Here is a 24,973-nt window from a genome sequence, read left to right as displayed (position 1 = left end):
AACAATGCTCATTCAATACGTTGTTTTATGATATACCATCTAAAAATTCATATTGTGGATCCCTTGCCAAAGTATTCAAGCTTACATTAAAATAACTGGCTTCTCATCATTGATCGATATAATATGGACATGTACTGTCCCTGGTACTGTGTGCTTGCCGTCTGTCAGCTGAATGGTAAAACTATCCTTCAAGGTTTCTGTGTCATCGTGCAGGTACATTAGCTTCATTCCTGCAAAAAAGAGTGTTACAACCAGCCCATGAAAGTAATTTTCCCTATAAAAATACAGATCACCTTGTAAAGTTTATAAGATCTTAATAAGAGCAGAGGAAATAGGAACAGGAATAGTCCATTCAGCCCAAAAAACGTGTACTACCATTCAGTGAGATCATGGCTGATCAAATTGTGCCCTTCACTCCACTATCCTGCCTGTCCCCCATAACCCTTGACTCAGCAAAATACTGCGGATGCTGGAATCTGAAACAAAAACAGAGAATTCTAGGAAAACGCAGCAGCTCTGGCCGCATCTGTAGAGACAGAAAACAGAGTTCACCTTTCAAGTCTGTGTGACTCTTTGAAGGGTTAACTCTGTTCCCTCTCCACAATCCTCGACTTGGCTGTCAATCAGCCTTGAACACTCTAAATAACCCAGCCTTCACTGCTCTCTGTGGAAGAAAATTTCAGATTAATGACCCTCTGAGAGAAGAATTTTCTCCTCATCTCCATCTTAAATGGGAGACCCCTTATTTTTCAACAGTGCCCTGTAGTTCTAGTCTCTCTCACAAAAGGAAACATCCATTTAGCATCTATCCTGTCAAATCCTCTCAGAAACTTTTATGTTTCATAGTTTCATAGAATTTACAGTGCAGAAGGAGGCCATTCAGCCCATCGAGTGTGCACCGGCTCTTGGAAAGACCACCCTACCCCAGGTCAACACCTCCACCATATCCCCATAACCCAGTAACCCCACCCAACACTAAGGGCAATTCTGAACACTAAGGGCAATTTATCATGGCCAATCCACCTAAACTGCACATATTTGGACTGTGGGACGAAACCGGAGCACCCGGAGGAAACCCACGCACATACAGGGAGGATGTGCAGACTCCGCACAGACAGTGACCCAAGCCGGAATCGAACCTGGGACCCTGGAGCTGTGAAGCAATTGCGCTATCCACAGTGCTACCGTGCTGTTTCAATAAGATCATCTCTCATTTTTCGAAACTCCAATGAACATAGGCCCAATGCTCCTGATAAGACAACCCTTTCATCCCAGGAATCAGCCAAGTGAACCTTCTCTGAACTGATTCCAATGGAAATACATCCATCCTTAAGTAAGGAGACCAAAACTGTACACAATACTCCAGGTGCAGTCTCACCAATGCCCTATGCAGTTGTAACAACTTTTCTACTTTTATATTCCATTCCCCTTGCAATTAAGGCCAATATTCCATTCCTAATTACTTGATGTATCCTCATGCTAACTTTTTTGTGATTCTTGTATAAGGACACTAGATCCCACTGTACCGCAGTATCCTACAGTCCCTCACCATTTAAATAATATTTCTCTTTTCTATTCTTCCTGCCACAACCTTCCATTTTCCCACATTATACTCCATCTGGCAATTTCTTGTTCGCTCACTGAACCTACCTGTTGGCGGGATTTAATGGCTGTTCATACCAGCGGGTAATTCTGGTCCCACACTGGCGCACAGGCTTCCCGGCGATGAGGGGTGCAGTCAATGGGAAATCCCATTGACAACAGCGGACTGATGGATCCCGTTGGCGGGCCACCTCCGCTGCCGAAAAACAGGCGGCGGGGTGGTCAGTAAATCCCACCCTTTATCTCTTTTCAGATTCTTTCTGTTCTCCCCACTTTATTTCCCATGTACCTTCGTCTAAACATAAAATTTGATGACAATATAGTCGGTCCATTCATCCAAGTCATTAAAGAGCGCAGAGAGAGGCGAGACTTCATTAAAGAGCAGAGAGAGGCGGGACTTCATTAAAGATAGGAGAGAGAGGTGAGACTTCATTAAAGAGCAGACAGAGAGGCGCGACTTCATTAAAGAGCAGAGAGAGAGGCGAGACTTTATTAAAGAGAGGAGAGAGAGGCGAGACTTAATTAAAGATAGGAGAGAGAAGCGAGCCTTCATTAAAGAGAGGAGAGAGGCGAGACGACATTAAAGAGCAGAGAGAGAGGCGAGACTTTATTAAATAGAGGAGAGAGAGGCGAGACGTCATTAAAGAGCAGAGAGAGAGGCGAGACTTTATTAAATAGAGGAGAGAGAGGCGAGACGTCATTAAAGAGAGGAGAGCGAGGCGAGACTTTATTAAATAGAGGAGAGAGAGGCGAGACGTCATTAAAGAGCAGAGAGAGAGGCGAGACTTTATTAAATAGAGGAGAGAGAGGCGAGACGTCATTAAAGAGAGGAGAGCGAGGCGAGACTTTATTAAATAGAGGAGAGAGAGGCGAGACTTCATTAAAGAGAGGAGAGAGGCAAGACTTCATTAAAGAGAGGAGAGAGAGGCAAGACTTCATTAAATAGAGGAGAGAGAGGCGAGATGTCATTAAAGAGCAGAGAGAGAGGCGAGACTTTATTCAAGAGAGGAGAGAGAGGCAAGACTTCATTAAAGAGAGGAGAGAGAGGCGAGCCTTCATTAAAGAGAGGAGAGAGAGGGGAGACGTCATTAAAGAGCAGAGAGAGAGGCAAGACTTTATTAAAGAGAGGAGAGAGAGGCGAGACTTCATTAAAGAGCAGAGAGAGAGGCGAAACTTCATTAAAGAGAGGAGAGAGAGGCGAGACTTCATTAAAGAGAGGAGAGAGAGGGGAGACGTCATTAAAGAGCAGAGAGAGAGGCAAGACTTTATTAAAGAGAGGAGAGAGAGGCGAGACTTCATTAAAGAGCAGAGAGAGAGGCGAAACTTCATTAAAGAGAGGAGAGAGAGGCGAGACTTCATTAAAGAGAGGAGAGAGAGGCGAGACTTCATTAAAGAGCAGAGAGAGAGGCAAGAATTCATTAAAGAGAGGAGAGAGGCGAGACTTCATTAAAGAGCAGAAAGAGAGGCGAGGGGCGGGATTCTCCGACCCCCCGCTGGGTCAGAGATTCGCCGGGTGCTGGCGTGAATCCCGCCCCCCCCGGTTGCCGAATTCTCTGGCACCGGATATTCGGCGGGGGAGGGAATGCGCGGGGATGATGTCAGCATCCGCTGAAGCTCCCGCGCATGCGCAGACTTCTGCCGCCCGGCAAAGTCCTTTCGGCCCCGGCTGGTGTGGCGCCAATGGCCTTTCCCAGCGGCTGGTGGCGCGCCAAACACTCCAGCGCGGGCCTAGCCCCTCAAGGTGAGGGCTTGGCCCCTAATGTGCAGAGAAATCCGCACCTTTGGGGCGGCACGACGCCGGAGTGGTTCACGCCACTCCATCCCGCCGGGACCCCCAGCCCCGCCGGGTAGGGGAGAATCCCGCCCGAGACTTCATTAAAGATAGGAGAGAGAGGCGAGACTTCATTAACGAGCAGAAAGAGAGGCGAGACTTCAGTAAGAGTCGAGAGAGAGGCGAGATTTCATTAAAGAGAGGAGAGAGAGACGAAACATCATTAAAGAGCAGAGAGAGAGGCGAGACTTCATGAAAGAGCAGAGAGAGAGGCGATCCTTCATTAAAGAGAGGAGAGAGAGGTGAGATGTCATTAAAGAGAGGAGAGAGAGGCGGGCCGTCATTAAAGAGTCAAGAGAGAAGCGAGGCATCATTAAAGAGCAGGGAGAGAGGCGAGACTTTATTAAAGAGAGGAGAGAAATGCGAGACTTCATTAAAGAGAGGAGAGCGAGGCGAGACTTCATTAAAGAGAGGAGAGAGAGGCGAGACTTCATTAAAGAGAGGAGAGAGAGGCGAGACTTCATTAAAGAGTTAGAGAGAGGCAAGACTTCATTAAAGAGTAGAAAGAGAGATGAGACTTCATTAAAGAGCGGAGAGAAAGGAGTCTGAGCTTCTGACACGGCGCCACATCAGGGAGAGGGAGAGATACCTGAACGCTTTGTTTCAGGAGGTGGTCCCACCCCATAGATTCAGTACTTCAAATTCGACAAGTGGTCAGGGACAGCAGGGTGTGACTGCGAGTGAGGCAGATGGAGGGATCCTAAATTCACAAATGGAGGAGCCTCAGCTCTTGACCTTGTCCAACAGGTATGAGGTACGTTTTCCTTGTGTAGATGAGGAAAAGGACTGGAGGGAGGATGAGCTAGCAGACCACTGTACCGTGGTACAGGAGGCCCTTCAAGTGGGGAGAGCGAAATTACAAGTGGTAGTAGGGGAGTCTATAATTAGGGGAACTGATCATACCGAGAGTCCCACTGGGACTGCCTGCCCAGTGCCAATGTGAGGGACATCTCTAACCAGCTTGAAAGGATATTGGTGTGAAGGGGAGGATCCAGTTGTTGTGGTCCACGTTGGGATAAACAACATAGGCAAGACTCGGAAAGAGGGTCTGTTTGGGGATTATCAGTAACTAGGAACAAAATTAAAGCACAGGTCCTCAAGGTTTATAATCTCTGGATTACTACCCGATCCGCGTGCATATTGGCATAGGGATGAGTAAATTAGGGAAGTAAACACGTTGCTAAAAGAGTGGTGTGGGAAAGAGGGGTTCTATTTTATGGGGCACTGGCATCAGTATTGGGATAGGAGGGATCTGTACCATTGGGACGGTCTCCACCTGAACCGATCTGGGACCAGTGTCCGAGAGGAAAGGATAAATAGGGTGGTCACAATGACTTTGAACTAGAAAATAGGGATAAGGGAAGGGTAAAGCTACGACAAGTATAATGGGAACCAAAACAACAGGTCAGCATGTAAGGAGAAGGTAGAGGTTAATACGTTGAACAGGTAGGGCCAGTCAAAAGACTATGGAGGGGAATGGAAACATAAAAAATCAAAATGCAAGGTGACTGGGGGAGTGAAAGTTGGGGATGAGGCTGAGTGTTATCAGAGATTAAAAATGAAATGAAATGAAATGAAAATGGCTTATTGTCACAAGTAGGCTTTAAATGAAGTTACTGTGAAAAGCCCCTAGTCGCCATATTCCAGCCCCAGAGAGGTCAGAATGACTGAAAAGTGTAGTGCACAAGAAAATCCTGCAAAGAAAGAAAACCAGTAGGACATATTTTAAACCTTGTACCTAAATGCACGTAGTATTCGGAATAAGGTCAATGAGCTGACGGCACAAATAGAGACGAATGGGTATGATCTTGTGGGGATTACTGAAACATGGAGGAACGGGACGGAGAGTTGAATCTCCAAGGGTACTCAGTATCCTGAGCGGATAGACAGGATGGAACAGGAGGTGGAGTTGCTTTATTGGTTAAAGATGATATCAAGGCTGTATTAAGAAATGATATTGGCACTAAGGGCCAAAATGTTAAATCGATCTGGGTGGAAATAAAAAACATGGGAAAAAACTCCTTGGTAGGAGTAATTTACAGGCTCCGAATAATGTTCCCAAAGTGGGGCATAGTATAAACCAAGAAGTAATGAGAGCTTGTGAGAAGAGCACAATAGTAATCATGGGTGATTTTAATATGCATATTGACTGGACCAATCAAATTGGCAAGGGTAGCCTCGAGGGACATTTCAGAGACTGTGTGAGGGATATTTTCTTAGAGCGATTTGTTATCGAGCCAGCCAGGAAGCAGGCTATTTTAGATTTAGTATTATGTAATGAAGAAGGGCAAATAAATAGTCTTGTCATTAACGATCCTCTTGGAAAGAGTGATCACAGCATGCTAGAATTTCAAATTTAGATTGAGTCAGAGAAGATCGTGTACCATAGTAGAGTTTTAGCATCGGGCAGAGGTATTATACAGGTCTGAGGAAAGAGTTGACCCAAGTAGACTGGGCAGAAATAATTGAGGGTAGGACAGTTGAGGAACAATGGTGGATGTTCAGGCAGATAATAAATATAGAGCCGTCAGCTTCATTTCTGTGGTGGGGAAGTTGCTGGAATCAATCGTTAAGTAGGAGATGACTGAACATTTGGAACGACTAAAATCAATCCACCAGTATCTGCATGGTTTTATGAAGGATAAGTCATGCTTGGCAAACTTGCTTGAGTTCTTTGAGGACGTAACCAGCAAGGTGGATAAGGGGGAACCTGTGGAGGTGATATATTCAGACTTCCAGGAGGCGTTTGACAAGGTACATAAAAGACTGATCCAGAAGGTGAGATCGCAAGGTATTGAGGCTTGAGTACTATATTGGATTGAGGATTGGTTGACTGACGGGAAGCAGAGAGTCGTGATAAATGCATCCTTCTCTATCTGACGAGCTGTAATTAGCGAGGTGCCACAAGGGTCAGTCCTCAGACCTCAATTGTTTACAATCTATATCAATGGTCTGCAAGCAGGGGTAGGGCGTAACAGAGCAACATTTGTACATGATACTAAAATAGATGGGAAAGCAGGCAGTGAAGAGGCGATTATGATTTTGCAGATGGATATAGATAGGCTAGGAGATTGGATCAAAATTTTCCTGATGGAATTTAATGGAGATTAATGTGAGGTTATCCCCTTTTGGCCGAAAAGATAGAAAGGCAAATTATCTGAATGGAAGGCAGATTCAAAATGCGTCTGGGCAGAGGGATCTGGGTGGCTTTGTTCCTGAATCGCTGAAAGAAGATCTGCAGGTTCATCATGTAATTAAAAAGGCAAATGTAATGTTAGCGTTTATTGCAAAAGAACTGGAGTATAAAAGTAGAGAAGTATTGTTGCAATTGTCTCGGGTGTTGGTGAGACCACACCTAGAGTATTGTGTCAAGTTTTGGTCTTCTCATTGAGGAAGGGTGTTGTGGCATTGGAGGCAGTTCAGAGGAGATTCACCAGATTGATCCAGGATGAAAAGATTGATGTATGAGAGGAAATTAAACCATTTGGGCTTATAGTCACTGGAGTTTAGAAAGATGAGAGAGGATCTGATCAAAGTATATATGATACTAAAATGGCTTGATAAAGTAAACGTAGACCAAATGTTCCCCCTTGAACAGCAATCTAGAAAAAGAGGTCACAGATATAGGTTGAGAGGTAGTAGATTTAGAATTGAGATGAGGAGGAACTACTTCTCGCAGAAGTAGTGAATTTGTGGAACTCACTGCCCCATAGTGCGGTGGAATCTGAGTCATTAAATGGTTTCAAGAACAAGATAGATATATTTCTGATTTTTAAAAACTGAGTTAAAGGGATATGGGGAACAGTTAGGGAGGTGGATTTGAGACCAGGAAGAGATCAGCCATGATCTGATTGAATGGCAGAGCAGACTTGAAGAGCTAAATTGCCTACATCTGCTCCTAATTTCTATGTTCCTATGTTAATATAGATTATAAATAGTTGAGGCCCTAGTACTGATCCCTGCGGCACTCCACTAGTTACAGTTTGTTAACCTGAAAACGGTCCATTTATCCTGTTTCCTGTTAGTTAGCCAATTTTTTTATCCATGCTAATATATTATCCCCAACATAAGAGCTCTTATCTTGTGCAGTAACCTTTCAAGTGGCATCTGATTGAATGCAATTTGGAAATCCAAATACATTACATCCCCTTTATCCACCCTGCTTGTTACATCCTCAAAGAGCGCTGATAGATTTGTCGAACACCATTTCAATTTTACAAAAGCCTGTTGACTGTGCCTGACTTTTTGCTTTTCTAAAATGTCCTGCTACAACCTCGTTAATAATGCTCTTGCATTTTCACAATAAAATATACATATCACTCTATAACAATATGAAGTACCCTGCAAAAGTACAGACCACTTTATTAAAACATTGCGACATCCTTTGGCAAAACATGATGAATAAATATATGGGATGGTTCAATTAAACTATGGTCACAAAGGCAAGTACTGGTGCAAACACTGTCCCAGGAGTTCATAGAATCATAGAATTTACAGTGCAGAAGGAGGCCATTTGGCCCATTGAGTATGCATCAGCCCTTGGAAAGAGCACCCTACCGAAGCCCACACCTCCACCTATACCGTAACCCCACCTAACCTTTTTGAACACGAAGAGCAATTTAGCATAGCCAATCCACCTAACCTTCACATCTTTGGACTGTGGCAGGAAACTGGAGCACCCGGAGGAAACCCGCGCAGACACGGGGAGAACATGCAGACTCCGCACAGACAGTGACCCAAGCCAGAAATCGAAAAAATGAAAATCGCTTATTGTCACAAGTAGACTTCAAATTAAGTTATTGTGAAAAGCCCCTAGTCGCCACATTCCAGCGCCTTTTCGGGAAGGCTGTTATGGGAACCTGGGACCCTGGAGTTATGAAGCAACTGTGCTAACCACTGTGCTACCGTGTCCCCCTGTTAGATGCTCAGGTGTTGTAGTTTGATTTTATTCGGTTCTCACCTGTCAGGCATCTTTTGAAACAGTTAATTGAGAGTTATGTAACTTGTAAAAATTGCTGCAGAAGACAGGTGATACTCCCAACAAAAGGCAAAAGCAAAGCTCAAAGTGCGGGTGCCTGACATTGAGTGTAATCAATATAAAGGAAAGGTAAAGTCGCCATAATCCCAGATGACCATTGGCTGCTTTCCCCTTTTAGAGGGAGAGCTGACTGTGGTAATTTAACCTGAGAATCACCTCGCCTCAGGCGAGGGGCAAGGTTGAGAAGGCAGAGCCTTCATGAATAACCTCAGCCGTATGGGAATTGAACCCATGCTGCTGGTCTTGAATCAATAAAGGGACCTTCAAACAACATATCCCCTTATTCAATTTCTTCCAGTAAAATTAAGTTAGTAAAACACTCTTGTTCTGTGAGGCTGCCTGTCCCTTAAAGCTCTTACATGCATTGGTGTCCTCTAGCAACAGCCATCTTCCCCCCCCCCCCCCCGCCCAACTCTCCAACCACCACCTAAACATTGGTGCTGAAAAAGGGGAGCATTGTTGCTGTCAGGAACTTTGTCAGAATCGGCAACATTTGGTTGGGTGGGAACTCCGCCATATTTGGACCATGGAAGGAATTTCCCACGGTCTTCTACCGAGATACGAGATATTCTGGAAATCTTGAATATGAACATTTGTGAGACTCATGGTATGCATGATAGCCAATCACAAAGCTATACAATCACAAATGTTACCTGAGGATTTTGCATGGGGCCAACGGTAAATGTGTCTCAGGTGAACAGATAATACCTGTGGCATGCATACTTTGGACATTTACCAGGTAAATGGTACTATTGGCTAACTTTACCTCAGCAACTTTCTTAAGCTCCATTATCTGTTTTCAGACACTGTCATCGCACAAGCCCTGGCTACTCTATTCTGTCAAGAAAGCTGCATTGCTTTGTTTTGGGCAGGATACCCTGGGATATCAAATGGGGAAACATTGTTTGACATCCACTTTATTAACCTCCATTTCATCATCCATCAAAATGTAAGCTCAGATCTCGAACCACTCCGTCATTTCATCATAGAATTTACAGTGCAGAAGGAGGCTATTCAGCCCATCAAGTCTGCACTGACCCTTGCAAAGAGCACCTTACTTCGGCCCATGCCTCCACCCTATACCTGTAACCCAGTAACCCCACCTAACCTTTTTGGACACTAAGGACAATTTATCATGGCCAGTCCACCTAACCTGCACATCTTTGGACTGTGGGAGGAAACCGGATCACCCGGAAGAAACCCATGCACACACAGGGAGAACGTGCAGACTCCGCACAGACGGTGACCCAAGCCGGGAATCGAACCTGGGACCCTTGAGCTGTGAAGCAACTGTGCTAACCACTGTGCTACCGTGTTGCCCACAGATTACATGTCCTGCCCAGCTGTCTGCCTATATGCTGTTTTATGGCAATTGCTTATTTTTCCATCCAGACGTTTTACCTATCTAAAAAGTTGTTTGCTTCCAGCCTTGTTGACTTTTAGTTTTAACCTCCATTGATGTTTTAACATTTAGAAATGTTTCCCTCCAGTTGTAGCCACTTATGCACATCGCAGGAATCTGCGAGTGTCCCTTATTCTCTTTGAACTTCATCCTTTAGTTATTCTAACACCATAACGGCATTCGTTAGGTACAACACCCATCTTTTCCTCATAATATTTTACGCTTGTCTATTTTTAATTTCATCTGCCACTGTCGCATCCACTCACATTTCATCTAGTTCATTTCTAGGTCTTCTAGTATCTATTCAGACTCAAGTCCCTTTAGTTTGGTATTACTTAGAACACAAGCCAATTTGCCATGAGTAATGACATTTTGAAGAACCAAGAAATATTAACTGGAAGGTAGCATGATTACTTGCACATTTTTATCTATGTTGAGTTTCTGATTTTAAATATGTTACTTGACTAGATGCTGAAAATCATTTGGAACCTCCCACTTCATTGGGAAGAAGAACCAGAAGAAAGGCTTTTTTTGCATCTACTAGGCCAGGGTTTTTCAAACTCAGGACCACGACCTACGGGTGGGTGGTGGGCGAGTGTCCGGAGGATCACGGAGCGATTGGTCGTGGAGTTCCCAATCGCGAAAGAAGCGTCCAATGGCCGTGACCGGCTTTTAGGTTGAGAATGCCAGCCGCGGCTGCCAACAGCCGCAAAATGTTGCCTTGCTCCATACGATTGGCACCCAGATTATTCAATGGGTGATTGGCTTTCCTAGTTCATTGTTCCGCTGACCAATAGGAGGAGGCGGACTGTTGGAGCTCAGGGCCTGTGAAGGACACGGAGAGTGGCCGAGTGAAGTTTGTGTGAGGGGTGAGAATGGCGGGTCACTATGTTGGCAGTCAGCACCAGTTCACTGGCTTCCATAAGTACTTCAATACCTACACCATCACAGGGAGGAGTAATTATGTGATAGCTACATAAACAGGGATTGCTGCAATTTGTTTGTTCTTCAAACTTAGATCCAATAAAAAGGCACCTGCAGCAATCACAGAAAAGGAATGACCTGTGGGGCAGGGCAAATGGAATTTAAGGGCCAGCATGTGAAATCTGTGTGAACGGTTGCAACCTGTGCAATTGTGTGACTATAATGGTGCATTATAAGTTATCAGTCTTTACAAATAAATTTATGGGACCCATGTGCTGTTTACAAAAAAGAGAATGCTGTCCACATGCATGCCCACTCGGGCGGATCTGGCAGTGCACAGGCCCGGTGCCCAGCAGGGCAAACTGCCACCCCATGACATCAGTGTGCTGTCTCAGTACCATCTCCTCATGAAGTCAGCATGCTGTCCCAGTACCATCTCCTCCTGACATCAGCGTGCTATCCCAGGACTAAATTCCTTTTAAAAAATGGCAGAGTCTTCCCACCAGAAGTGGCAGCAGAAAGCAGCTTATGCACCCGGCACGCACACTGACGTCACACGATCCGTGCTTTGGCCGCGAAATCACGGAGGAGAGATTTCTCTATTTTGTAGTTGCCAGCAAGAAAGCAACAGGAGTGTGTGAAGAACTGAAGATAGATCAGCTTGTAATAAGGAACAGAGGGCCGGAAACACAAACAGGCCAGGATTTCACAACTGAATCTGCTGGAGAGAGATTCTCAAAAGAGTCCAGTGGAGGACAAAGCAGTGCTGGTGTGAGCTCCAGGGTCTCTAATGAACAGCCCATTAAGAAGAAGCTGAAATCGGGAACAAAGAAGTATAAAGATGATTTCTTGTGGTATGGCTTTTTAAATTGTGCCAATGCAAATCAGGATGCAAAGTCCATGTGTGTTATGTGCAGGGAAGTACCAGCAAATGAAAGATTAAAACTACAAAGACATTTGAAGACGAAGCATGGCACTTTCGAGGACAAATCTCTTGATTTTTTTCAAAGTATGCAGCGAGAACTTAAATTATCAGCTGAAGTCCTTAGCAGAAATGTAACTTTGAGTGACAAAGCAAGTGAGATCATGAGGACCAAGCATCTCACCCATTGCATTAAAGATAAGTGAAAAGGTAGGTCATGAAGGTCGGTTGGTGTGGGTCACCAAGGTCAGCCGGCCAGCATGGTACCGAAGGATGGCCTGTTAGTATAAATGGTTCCCGGTAAAAAAGGACAGGAAATGCAGGATTCGGGAACCTTGTATGACCAGGGAAATTAAGAATCTTGTCAAAAAGAAATTAGATGCAAATGTGAGGCACAGGCAACTAAAAGCAGATAAAGCACTTGAGGAATCACTTTGGGCAGCACGGTAGCACAAGTGGATAGCACTGTGGCTTCACAGCGCCAGGTCCCAGGTTCGATTCCCCGCTGGGTCATTGTCTGTGAGGAGTTTGCACGTTCTCCCCGTGTCTGCGTGGGTTTCCTCCGGGTGCTCCGGTTTCCTCCCACAGTCCAAAGACGTGCAGCTTAGGTGGATTGGCCATGATAAATTGCTCTTAGTGACCAAAAAAGGTGAGGAGGGCTTATTGATTACGGGGATAGGGTGGAAGTGAGGGCTTAAATGGGTCGGTGCAGACTCGATGGGCTGGATGGCCTCCTTCTGCACTGTATGTTCTATGTTCTATGTAATACAAGGAAAGTAGAAAATAGCTCAAGCAGGGAGTTAGGAGGGCAAAAAGGGGACACGAAATGTCCTTGGCAGACAGGATTAAGGAGCATCCCAAGGCACTTTATACGTGTATTAGGAAGAAGAGGGTAGCTAGAGAAAGAGTTAGCCCACTCAAGGACAAAGGAGGAAAATTATTTATAGAACCAGAGGAAGTAGATGAGGTCCTTAATGAGTATTTTGCATCAGTATTTACAAAGGAGAGGGACATGTTGATTGGTGATGTCTCAGAGGGATGTGTAAACACTTTAGAACAGGTCGTTATTACGAGGGAGGAAGTGTTAGGTGTGTTAAAAAGCATTAAGGTAGACTTCCGGTGGTGGCCAGGGAGTGAGTGGTCGCTTATTTGGTAGCTCCCGGTGGATAGCACAATTGCTTCACAGCTCCAGGGTCCCAGGTTCGATTCCGGCTTGGGTCACTGTCTGTGCGGAGTCTGCACATCCTCCCCGTGTGTGCGCGGGTTTCCTCCAGGTGCTCCGGTTTCCTCCCACAGTCCAAAGATGTGCAGGTTAGGTGGGTTGGCCGTGATAAATTGCCCCTTAGTGTTCAGAATTGCCCTTAGTGTTGGGTGGGGTTACTGGGTTATGGGGATAGGGTGGAGGTATGGATCTTGGGTAGGGTGTTCTTTCCGAGAGCCAGTGCAGACTCGATGGGCCAAATGGCCTCCTTCTGCACTGTAAATTTTATGATTCTATCCTGCTCATGGTGGACCTTTGGGACCTTTTGCCCCAACTGAGGGGGGATTTGATTGGTAAAATAGGAGACTGGTCAGGTAGAGGAGAAGAATCCCCCACCAGTTTATGGATTTGTGGACCAGAAGTGGTCTGAAAAGGAGAGATTGTTGGGCAAAGAAGGAAGTGACGTCTGCAGCACAGGAAAACATGGCGGAGGCTCAGGGTCTGGGGTTGCCGGGCCAGTGGTCAACGGAGCAGCTGGTGGAATTCCTTCAGGAGAGCTTTGCTAAGCAAAGACAAGAGTACCTGGACCTGATTAAGACGGGGATTAACCAGGTGGAGCAAAGATTGGATGCCCAGGGCTAGGTGATCCAGAAGGAAGAAGAACCGATGGCTGAGCACGAGGACCAGCTAACCACGATGGCGACAGAGATGGAGCTGATGAGTGACCACCAGAAAAGGCTGCAAGAGAAAGTGGGTGACCTGGAGAACAGGTCGCGCAGGCAGAACCTGAGGATTGTTGGTCTCCCGGAGGGCAGCGAGCGATATGTGGCACGTATGTTCGAGAATCTGTTGGGGGAATGTGCGTTTACTCAGTCCTTGGAGGTGGACAGGGCGCACAGAGCGCTTATGAGGAAGCTGTGGATGAATGAGCTGTTGAGGGTGAAGGTGGTACGAATGCACCGCTTCCTGGACAAGGAACAGATCTTGAGGTGGGCCAGGCAGACGAGGAGCTGCAAATGGGAAGATAATGAGCTGCGCAGAGTTTCTTTTCTCTTTGGGTTTTGTATGTATTGTTTTTGTTTCAAATTTTGGGCCGTTGCTCAATTTTATATGCGGGTTATCTTTGTTCTTAATGCGGGATGGTGGCCTGCACGGCACTGGAGCTCTTCACGCTGCTTCAGCTGCCGATACGGGCGCGAGCACGGCTGGCGCAAGTTTGCGCATGCGTGCCACGGCTGGCGCGAGTTCGCTCATGCGGGTGGGTTGCTGTCTCCGCGCCGGCCCTGACGCAACATGGCGGAGACCTACAGGGGCCAGGCACGGAGGAACATAGGCCCCCACCGGAATAGCCCACCTGCTGATCGGTAGGCCCTGATCGCAGGCCAGGCCACCGTGGAGGCCCCCCCGGAGTCCCCCCTCCCACCACCAGGCCACACCCCGCAGCCAGAACGCCAAGGTCCCACCAGGTAGGACCACACGAGAATGACGCCGCCGGGACTTAGCGGGCACTCGGCCCATCGCGCCTGGAGAATTGGCGGCGATTCTCCAGTCGCCAGAGAATCGGCGGGCTGGCGTCGGTGCGGTGTCGCAGGATTCGCGCTCCCCCCCCCGTGATTCTCTGATCTGCCGCGGGATCGGAGAATCCCGCCCATGATCTATGCACATTTGGAAGTGAATGGTCTTATTAGCGACAGACAGCATGGTTTTGTATGAGGGAGGTCATATCTCGCTAATTTGATTGAATTTTTTGAGGAGGTGACAAAAATGATTGACGAGGGAAGGGCTGTGGGTGTTGTCGACATGGACTTCAGTAAAGCATTTGATAACGTCCCTCATGGCAGACTGGTGCAAAAGATTAGATCACATGTGGTCAGGGGTGAACTAGCTAGATGGATTCACAACTGGCTTGGCCAGAGAAGTCCAAGTGTAGCAGTGGAAGGGTGTTTTTCCGAATGGAGGTCTGTAACGAGTGGTTTTCTGCAGGGATCAGTTCTGGGACCTCTACTCTTTGTAATATACATAAATGACTTGGAAGCAAACGTAGCGGGTCTGATTAGCAAGTTTGCGGATGATACTAAGATTGCAGGAGTTGCAGATGGTGATGAAGATTGTCAGAGAATACAACAGGATATAGATAGGCTGCAAAATTGGGCAGAGAAGTGGTAGATGGAATTTAACCCAGACAAATACGAGGTGATGCATTTTGGTAGATTCAATTCAGGTGGGAGCTATAAAATAAATGGTAGAACCATCAGGAGCATAGAAACACAGAGAGATCTGGGCGTGCAGCTGCACAGATCCTCAAAAGTGGCAGCAGAGGTGGAAATGGTGGTAAAGAAAGCATATGGCATGCGTGCCTTCATAGGGTGGGGTATCGAGTGTAAAAGCTCGAAAATTATGTAACAGTTATATAGAACGTTGGTTAGGCCACATTTGGAATACTGTGTCCAATTCTGGTCACCGTACTACCAGAAGGATGTGGAGGCTTTGGAGAGAGTACAGGAAAGGTTTACCAGGATGTTGCCTGGTATGGAGGGTATTAGCTATGAGGACAGATTGAATAAACTGGAATTGTTCTCCCTAGAGAGACGGAGGCTGAGGGGCGACCTGATAGAAGTTTATAATTTAATAGGGGTATAGATAGGGTGAACAGTTGGAGACTTTTTCCCCGGACGGAAATGACAATCAAAAGGGGGCACAAGTTCAAGGTGAGGAGAGAAAGGTTCAGTGGAAATGTGCGGGGGGATGTTTTTACACAGAGGGTGGTGGTGGCCTGGAATGCACTGCCAAATGAGGTGGTTGAAGCAGATACGTAGCGGCTTTTAAGACTTATCTGGATAGACACATGAACAGATGAGGTATAGAAGGATACAGTCAGTTGATCTAGATAGGACACGTGATCAGCACAGGCTTGGAGGGCTGAAGGGTGTGTTCTTCTGCTGTATTGTTCTTTGTTCTTTGTTAAAGAGCCAGAAAAGTGTAATAATTGTGAAAAGGCAGTTAGACTTGTTTAGCCTTTTTATATTAATCACACATTTCAAACAGAGGCCTGGGCTGGAATTCTTCGTCCATTGCAATTCACTTATCCTGCCCGCAGCACACTCCCACCTGTGGGTTTCCCGGTGGCATGGGGTGGCTTAAATTGGAAATTCCATTGCCAAACCGCGGCAGTGTAGAATCCTGCTGCCAGCGAACGGTGGCTGTTGAGAAACACGGCTGGGGAACTGGAGAATCAACCCCTGATATCACTCAACTAGAAACCTTGAATAAATAAATAATATGTTTTCTAACCTCTTTGCCGTGCGGAATCTGTGCAATCGTACCACCATTGCTTCCCCGCCTTCGGCCTCCTACTCAGCAGACTCACGATCCACTTTTTGGAGCGACGCACTACATGTCTCCGACCTCTGCTCCACTCTCAATGGCTGCCCGAATCATTTCTGCCACGTTAGTCAGGTCCTCTGAGGCCTCCTACCATTGCTGCCAGAACGTGGCCGTCAAAAACACCACCAATTGTTCTGTGAATTACTGAGGGGACAATGACACCACAGAGCTCTCCGCCATCTGGTTTAGGGGCTGGTTTAGCACAGGGCTAAATCGCTGGCTTTCAAAGCAGACCAAGGCAGGCCAGCAGCACTGTTCAATTCCCGTACCAGCCTCCCCGAACAGGCGCCGGAATGTGGCGACTAGGGGCTTTTCACAGTAACATCATTGAAGCCTACTTGTGACAATAAGCGATTTTCATTTCATTTTCATTTCATTCACATTGTTCGGGGGCCTGTAAATTACTCCTACCAAGGAGTTTTCCCCCATGTTTTCATTTCATCTCTTCTTCTGCCACACTTTGTGAAAGCTCCTGGTCTGACAGTTGTCCCTTTACATTTGCACTCCTTATTAGATTGGGCTGAGACATATCCATCCGAAGGAGAATCTTTAGCTTTGACTGTTCCCGTACTTTGTACCAGCAAACACCCCTGTGAATGAGTAAAATGAACCAAACAATTCTGCCTCAAACAAGAGCCAGCAAATGTGCGACCACTCATTCCATGGCCGCCACTGGAAGCCCCCCAATCGGGTTGATTCTTAATGACCCCTCTATGTTGGCCCAGACAGCAAAGCCCATGACGCATGAATGAATAAAAAAAAAATGCCATCTCACCTTACTGAGTCAGGGGAATGATAAGAGAGAATACAAAGAGGGGTTGGATTCTCCAGTCCCCCAGCCGTGTGTTTCCCAGCATCGCGCCATTCGCTGGTGCTGGGACTTTCTGCCCCCACCACTTGCCAACGGGGTTTCCCATTGAAGCCATCCCAATGCCGCCAGGAAACCCAAGGGCCGGGATGCGCTGCTGGCGGGAACAGAGAATCCCAATGGCCGGAGACTTCCAGCCGAGCTTTGAGAGAAGTCTAAGAAAACAATTAGGAAGTCAAAGAGGAGCCATGAAACTAAATTATTAAGGAGTACAAATCAAAACAGTTAAATATTTTACGGGCACGTCAATAAAAAAAGCCAGGCTGTGATAGGAATAGAACCATTAAGTGATGTTCAGGATAATACCACAGGCAATGATAGAGAGAAAGCAGATTTATTAAATAATTATTTTATTTCAGTATTTATCAGAGAGCCAGAACAGATAGCCATGACATTGAATGATGAGATGAGTAAAGAGATAATTGCATTTAAACTAAAAAAGGAATGTATTGAACGAATGAAACAAATTCAAAGAGAACAAAGGCTCTGGGCTGCATGAACTGCATCTATGCATTTTAAAAGACTCTCAGCAAGTGATAGAAGAGGCATTGATACTCATATTTCATAAGTCTTGAGAAAAAGGTGTATTGCCACAGGACTGATGGATAGCTAATGTAATCCCCATATGTTGGAAAGGTGACAGAACATGTCCAGGGAATTATTGACGGGTCAGCTTAACACCAGTGGACGGAAAAATAATGGTATCATTACTAAAGGAGAGAATGGAAGAACATTTAGAAATGGGAAATATAATATGAAGGGGCTGGTTTAGCACAGGGCTAAAGAGCTGGCTTTGAAAGCAAACCAAGGCAGGCCAGCAGGACAGTTCAATTCCCGTACCAGCCTCCCCGAACAGGCGCCGGAATGTGGCGATGAGGGGCTTTGCACAGTAACTTCATTTGAAGCCTACTTGTGACAATAAGTGATTTTCATTTCACTTCATGAAGTAATCAGCATAGATTTCAAAAGGGAAAATCTTGGTTGACCGCAAAATTGACCCTGGACCCCATGAAATCTCATGGCATCAGGCCAAACAAGGACAGGGAAACCTCCTGCTGATTACCACGTACCATGTCCCCCCTCCAGCCCCACCGTGCAGCTCCTGATCAGTACTCCTTCATGTTGAACAATACTTGGAGGAAGCACTGAGGATGGCAAATGCACAGAATGGACGCTGGGTAGGGGACTTCAATGTCCATCACTGAGAGTGGCTCGGAAGTGTAGCCATCTGGGATGGCCATGACCCGATTACAAAATGGACACTTGCAACGAATGCAGGGAAAATTGGAAAATACTGAGAAACAAGCAGGTGCAAGCTCTGTCTGTTGATTAGAGCCTTAGCTCTCAGACAGGACAGAAACTGCTAAGCCATCTACATACTAATGAGCTGTCTCCGGGGACAAAAGGGAAATATTTAGATAAACAATGTCAAGGCAGACACCCTGGCGCCAGAGGAGACTCAAACAAAGCAAACCAACGGCCACCTAGGACACGCCCAGCAACCAGGGAACCCACCCCTCTATTGGAGGAACATCGATACGAATGATTGGGAAAGGCCCAATTAATTGAGGCCAAGTTTAAGGCCCGCCCAAAAGCACGCAAAGCCCTTTTAGGTATAAAAGGTATTCCCCAAGGGAGAATCTTTCTTCTTTGGCTTTGGCTGTCAGCGAAGAGAGAGACCAGCCTAGCAGCTACAGCAGACCAAGTAAGTTCCAAGTCAACGCACGCTACGAGATAGATGCTCCTAGTTACTATCCTGTAAACAGCTCAACCCAGCAGCCTCAGAACCGAGCAACGGCCATTGTTCCTCTGACTGAGTGGGCACCCGAAGCTAAGTATAGGCTTTAGTAATAATGATAGTTTAGTTTGTAGAGTTTATGCATGAGTAGATTTGGCTGTGTGTAAATAAATGAGCATTGCTTTTGAACTTACTAACTGGTGTATCGAGTCTTTGATCAGTATTCGGTTCTGAACCTCGTGGCAGTGTCGAAAGATACCTGGCGACTCTTGAGCAAAGGTAATTAAACTTGGCCAAATTAAGAGATAACACCAAAGAGAGCATCAGTAGCATCTCCACTGACTCAGCTGGCTGACTTCTAAAGGACATAACTGCTGAACTGGATCTGCGGAGGTGGTGTGGGATCCAACAAGAGGTAAAAATATACTTGATCTCACAAATCTATCTGCCACAGATGTATCTGTCCATGACAGTATAGCAGGAGTGACCCTTGCACAGTCATTGTGGAGACCAAGTCCCGTCTTAACATTGATGACACCCTACATCTTATTGTGTGGCACTACCATTATGTGAAATGGAATAGATTTCAAACAGATCTAGGAACTCCAAACTGGGCAACCAAGTGGTGTTGAGGACCATTAGCAGCAGCAGAATTGTACTCAACCACAATTTGTAACCTCATGACCCGGCATATCCCCCACTCCACCCTTACCACCAAGCCAGAGGATCAACCCTCGTTCAATGAATAGTGCAGGAGGGCATGCCAGAAGCAGCACCAGGTATACTTAAAAATGAGGTGGCAACTTGGTGAAGCCACGGCACAGGACTACTTGCGTGCCAAACAGCATAAGCAGCAAGTGATAGACATGGAAGCGATTGCACAACCGATGGACCAGACATAAGTTTTGCAGTCCTGTCACATCCTGCCATGAATGGTGGTGTACAATGAAACAATTCACTGCAGGAGGAGGCTCTACAAATATATCCATCCTCAATGAGGGAGAAGCTCAGCACATCAGCGCACAGGATAAGGTTGAGGCATTTCCTGCAATCTTCAGCCAGAAGTGCTGAGTGGATGCTTCATCTTGGTCTCCTCCGGAGGTCCCAGCATCACAGATGTAAGTCTTCTGCCAGTTTGGTTCTTTCTACATGACATGAAGAAACGGCTGAAGGCACTGGATACTGCAAAGGCTATGGCTTCTGACAATATTCCGGCAACGTGGTGAAAACTTATGCTCCAGAACTAGCCGCACCCTAGCAAAGCTGGTCCAGTTCAGCTGCAACACTGTTATCTACCAGCAATTTAGAAAATTTCCCAGGTATGTCCTGTACACTAAAGGCAGGTCAAATCCAACCCAGCCAATTACTGCTCCATCATTCTACTTTCGATCATCAGTAAAATGATGGAAGAAGTCATCATCAGGGCAATCAAGCTGCACTTGCTTAGCAATGACTTGCTCACGGACACGCAGTTTGGGTTCCGCTAGAGTCACTCAGCTCTTGACCTCACTAGAGCCTTGGTTCAAACATGGACAAAAGAGCTGAATGCCAGAGGTGAGGTGAGAGTGACTGCCCTTGGCATCAAGGGAGCATTTGACTCTGTGTGACATCAAGGAAGCTGAGCAAATCTGAAGTCAATGAGAATCAGGGGAAACCTCTCTACTGGTTAGAGTCATACCTAGCATAAAGGAAGATAATTATGGTTGTTGGAAGTCAATCCTCTCAGCTCCACTGTAGGAGTTCCTCAGGGTAGTGTTCTGGGCCCAACCATCTTCAGCTGCTTCATCAATGAGATTCCTCCCATCATAAGTGCAGAAGTGGCGATGTTTGCAGATGACAATGCAATGTTCAGCGCACCATTCACAACTCCTCAGACACTGAAGCAGTCCATGTCCAAATGCAACAAGACCTGGACAATATCCAGGCTTGGGTTAACAAGTAGCAAGCAACATTCGCGCCACACAATTGCCAGGCAATCGCAATCTCCAACAAGAGAGAATCTAACTATCGCCCCATGGCATCCAATGGCATCACCATCTCTGAAACCCCACTATCAACATTCTTGGATTTCCATTGACCAGAATTCAACTGGACTAGCCATATAAATACTGTGGCTACATGAGCAGGTCAGAAGCTCAGAATCCTCTGGCGAGTAACTCATCTCCTGACTCCCCAAAGCCTGTCTACAATGTACAAGGCACAAGCCAAGAGTGTGATGGAACACTGTCCCCTTGCCTGGATGAGTGCAGCTCCAACAACACTCAAGAAGCTTGACACCATCCAGGATAAAGCAACCCACTTGATTGGCATTCTTTCCACAAACATTCACTTCCTCCACCATTAGCAGCAGTGCGTACCATCTACAAGATGCACTCACCGAGGCTCCTTAGACAGTACCTTCCAAACTCAAGACTACTATCATCTAGAAGGACAAGGGCAGCAGATACATGGGAACATCACCACCTGCAAGTTCTCTTGCAAGCCATTCATCATTCTTATTTAGAAATATAACGGCATCCCTTCACTGGTGCTGGGTCAAATCCTCGAACTCTCTCCCTAACAGCACAGTTGGTGTACCGACAACACATGGACTGCAGTGGTTCAAGAAGGCAGCTCACTATTACCTTCTCAATGGCAATCAATAATAATAATAATAATAATAATCTTTATTCATGTCACAAGCAGGCTTACATTAACACTGCAATGAAGTCACTGTGAAAATCCCCTAGTCGCCATACTCCGGCGCCTGTTCAGGTACAGTCAGGGAGAATTCAGAATGTCCAATTTACTTAACAATTAGAGATGGGCAATGAATGCTGGCCCTGCGACAGTGAAGCCCGCATCCTTTGAATGAATAGAAATATATATCGAATTTTTAGAGGAGTTAACAAGAGAGGAGAAAATGGTAATGTAATAGATTTTGTCTGGATTTTCAAAAGATCTTTGAGAAGCTGCTCCATAATTGACTACTGAATAAGGTCAGGGAATATGGAGTATGGGGACAAGAGGCAGAATGTATTGCGAGTTGCCTTCAAGACAGAAAGTAGACAGTGGCAGTAAAGTGTAGTTAGGCAGAGGGGCAGAAAGCGGGAAGTAGTGTTCTACAAGGATCAGTGCTGAGACCACTGCTGTTCACAATTTACATGAACAACTTGGACTTTGGAATCAAAAATACAATTCCTAAATTTGCGGATGACACCAAATTGGGGAAGTCAGTCAATATTGAGGAGGACAGAACAAATTACAGGAGGACATTAATACATTTGCAAAATGGACAAATAATTGATAAATGAAGTTCAACACATATAAATGTGAGAAATACATTTTGATGGGACGTATAGTGAATTCACTAAATACTTGGAAGGTGCAAGTCTAGATGTGGGTTGCTAATGTTGCAAAAGCTGGGGCAATTGAGCGCATGATGTAGTTGTGATTAAGAGTAGATAATAATTGGGAAAAGGTTAGGGCACATAAATAAGAACCACTTTCCACCTGGTGGGGGAATATGAGATGGGGAAAGTAGTCTGCATGTATGTTATACTGAGATTTATGAATTAACTATGTAGAGGACAGACCAATACCAATTTCTCACTTTGCCAGATGGATGTTCACCTGAATAACAAGGGTTGGGGAACAAAGAGATCTTGGAGTACAAATACATTAATCACTAAACATTGTGTCACATGTTAGCGTAGTCACAAAAGACAAACAAAGCAGTTGACTTTATTCCGAGACAGATAAAATTCAAAAGTAGTGAAGTTATGCTAAACCTGCATTGATAATTGGTTAGACCACACTGACGTTCTAGTTGCCATATTATAAAAAGGATAGAGAGACATTTGAGAGCAGAGAAGATCTGCAAGGATGATAACAAAAATACATTGGTATACATATCAGGAAAGAACTGGCAGGCTAGGTGACCTAATCAAACTCTTCAAGATTATGTAAAATTTTAACAGAATGGGTACAGAGTGAATATCTCCTCTAATGGAGAAGTGTATAACAAGATATCATCAATATATGATAGTGACTGAGAAATCCAACAGAAAATTCAGAAGAAACTTCTTTGCTAAAGAGTGGTTAGAACGTGGGACTCACTAATGTTATGGGCCAGGGTTTAGAGAACCTCAGAGTGTATCATGGAGTTCACCTGACCCACAACTTTTACTAGATTGTGGTATGGGGAGCACACGGCCCACTCTATAGGTGTGGTGCAGCAGAAATGAAAAAATATTTTTTAAAGCAAAACAATGTTTATTCTATGAACTCAAGTTAACCTTTTTAAAACATACAGTGAACATCTTAGCAACCATCAATTCAAATACAACCCCCCAAAGAATACAACACTAAGTAATCCTTAATAACTTTCCAAACAACATCCAGAAGACAAAAGAAACACCTTTTAACAGAAGCACATCAGGTTTACATTCACTACTGAAAACATTTATAATTCCGAATTCACCAAATGATCAAGAGATAGTATTTTCATGGCAAAGAGATCAACAGTACACCTGCTTTGTCTGGCTTCAGCTCCAACACTGAAAAATAAACTAAAACACACCCTGCAGCAAACAGCCTAAAACGAAAGTAAAAAGCTGACAGACAGCCCAGCTCCACCCACACTCTGACATCACAGATAAACACCCATTTCTTAAAGGTACATTTCTTAAACACCCATTTCTTAAAAGTACTATCACATGACACTAGCACACAGAGAGTGGATGAAGCGAATAGTATAGAGAGAGATATTAGAGATCGAAGGAGGTTTGCATGAAGCATAAATGATGGAATGGACTATTTCTGTTTCTGTGCTGCCTATTCTATGCAATCTTATGTATAAGCATGCATGGTATGCATGTGTAATTAAAGGCACCCTTTAGAAAACAGCAGGATCAAAAATACTCAAGGGGTGCAATTCAATGGAAATTATGTCTAAGTGTCATTTTGGGCATGTATAGCAGGCTGTTGCTTGACCGTTGCATTGGTAAGATCGCAGTCTGAATTCAATCGCAATTAGTGCTGAAAATGAGCCCCCCCCGAGCTTCTTGCCATTCTTGCCGCTAACAAGGGGGAGCTGTTTTTAAATGCTCCCTCACCATTCACTCTCAGTCAAAAAACAAACATGACAGCATGCAGACCTGCTCCTTGCTTTGGGGATGCCGCCCTGGTCAGGCTTCTCGATGCTGTGGATGAAAGGTGAGATATCCTGTACCCCCGAGGGGATCTGACGACCAGCATGGGGGTCAGCAATGCCGCCTGAGAGGCAGTGGCAACTGTTATCAGTGTGTGCAGCATGACCAGGAGGACCCCGGTGTCCAATGTCGGAAGAAGACCAACAACCTACACCGAGTTGCAAGGGTAAGTTACCACCTCTCGCTTGGCATCAGCTCCGCCTGCCACCACTCAAATCCTCAACTCCCCCCTTACAGATTACTGGCTGACATCTCGCCCCCTCCCCACATCCAATCTTCGAGCTTGTTCTTCAGAACCCCCTGCACCGACGAGCATAAGCCCTTCATATCCTGGTGTGGTGCTCACACACGCCACGTGCTATAGACCTTTATGACCCATCACGCGTTTGGCTCACAATGCCCTCTCTTTGTCCCCACAGGAGAAGATAGACCATAAAAGTGGGAAAGACCAAGACGGGGGATGGAGTACCAGAGATCCGAGTCCTCAAGCCCTATGAGCAATGGGCCCTGGAGATTGCAGGGTAGACCGAGGGGAGAGCAGTTAATGACAGCGAGGTTGGCCTGCGCCACAGGGGTGAGGATCCACTGATCCAGATGACCTGTCTCAAGTGAGTAGTTCATCTCAGACAAAATGATCCTTCCCTCTCATTGACCACATGTCCAATGTCTCACAGGATTTCCATCTGATGGGACCGGGCCACCAGGAGTCATTTTTCCCCCCACCCCACCACCCCACCACCCAAGAGCCCACCTCAGAGGGGAGCTCCGAGGAGACCACCAGCGAGGCATCACTGCTATCATCCCCAGCTTTGACCTGCGCAGACACACACACACCTCAGTGGGCAACATTAGTGGACAGGCTTCTGGTGTA

At 45.8% G+C, this 24,973-nt stretch overlaps 1 protein-coding gene across 1 annotated transcript in view; it reads right to left on the bottom strand.

Moving 5' to 3' along the window:
- The window catches only part of frem1b (Fras1 related extracellular matrix 1b), a 377,590-nt gene that overhangs the window by 84,834 nt on the left and 267,783 nt on the right, over positions 1-24,973 (bottom strand). Inside the window, exon 21 of the mRNA XM_072510980.1 lies at positions 86-230. Within this exon, the coding sequence (XP_072367081.1) occupies positions 86-230 (145 nt within the window). The remainder of the gene's footprint in view (positions 1-85; positions 231-24,973) is intronic.

The sequence above is a fragment of the Scyliorhinus torazame genome, chromosome 7 (assembly GCF_047496885.1).
Source record: "Scyliorhinus torazame isolate Kashiwa2021f chromosome 7, sScyTor2.1, whole genome shotgun sequence".
Classification (NCBI taxonomy): Eukaryota; Metazoa; Chordata; class Chondrichthyes; order Carcharhiniformes; family Scyliorhinidae; genus Scyliorhinus; species Scyliorhinus torazame.
This window is presented reverse-complemented; position numbering and strand designations above follow the sequence as displayed.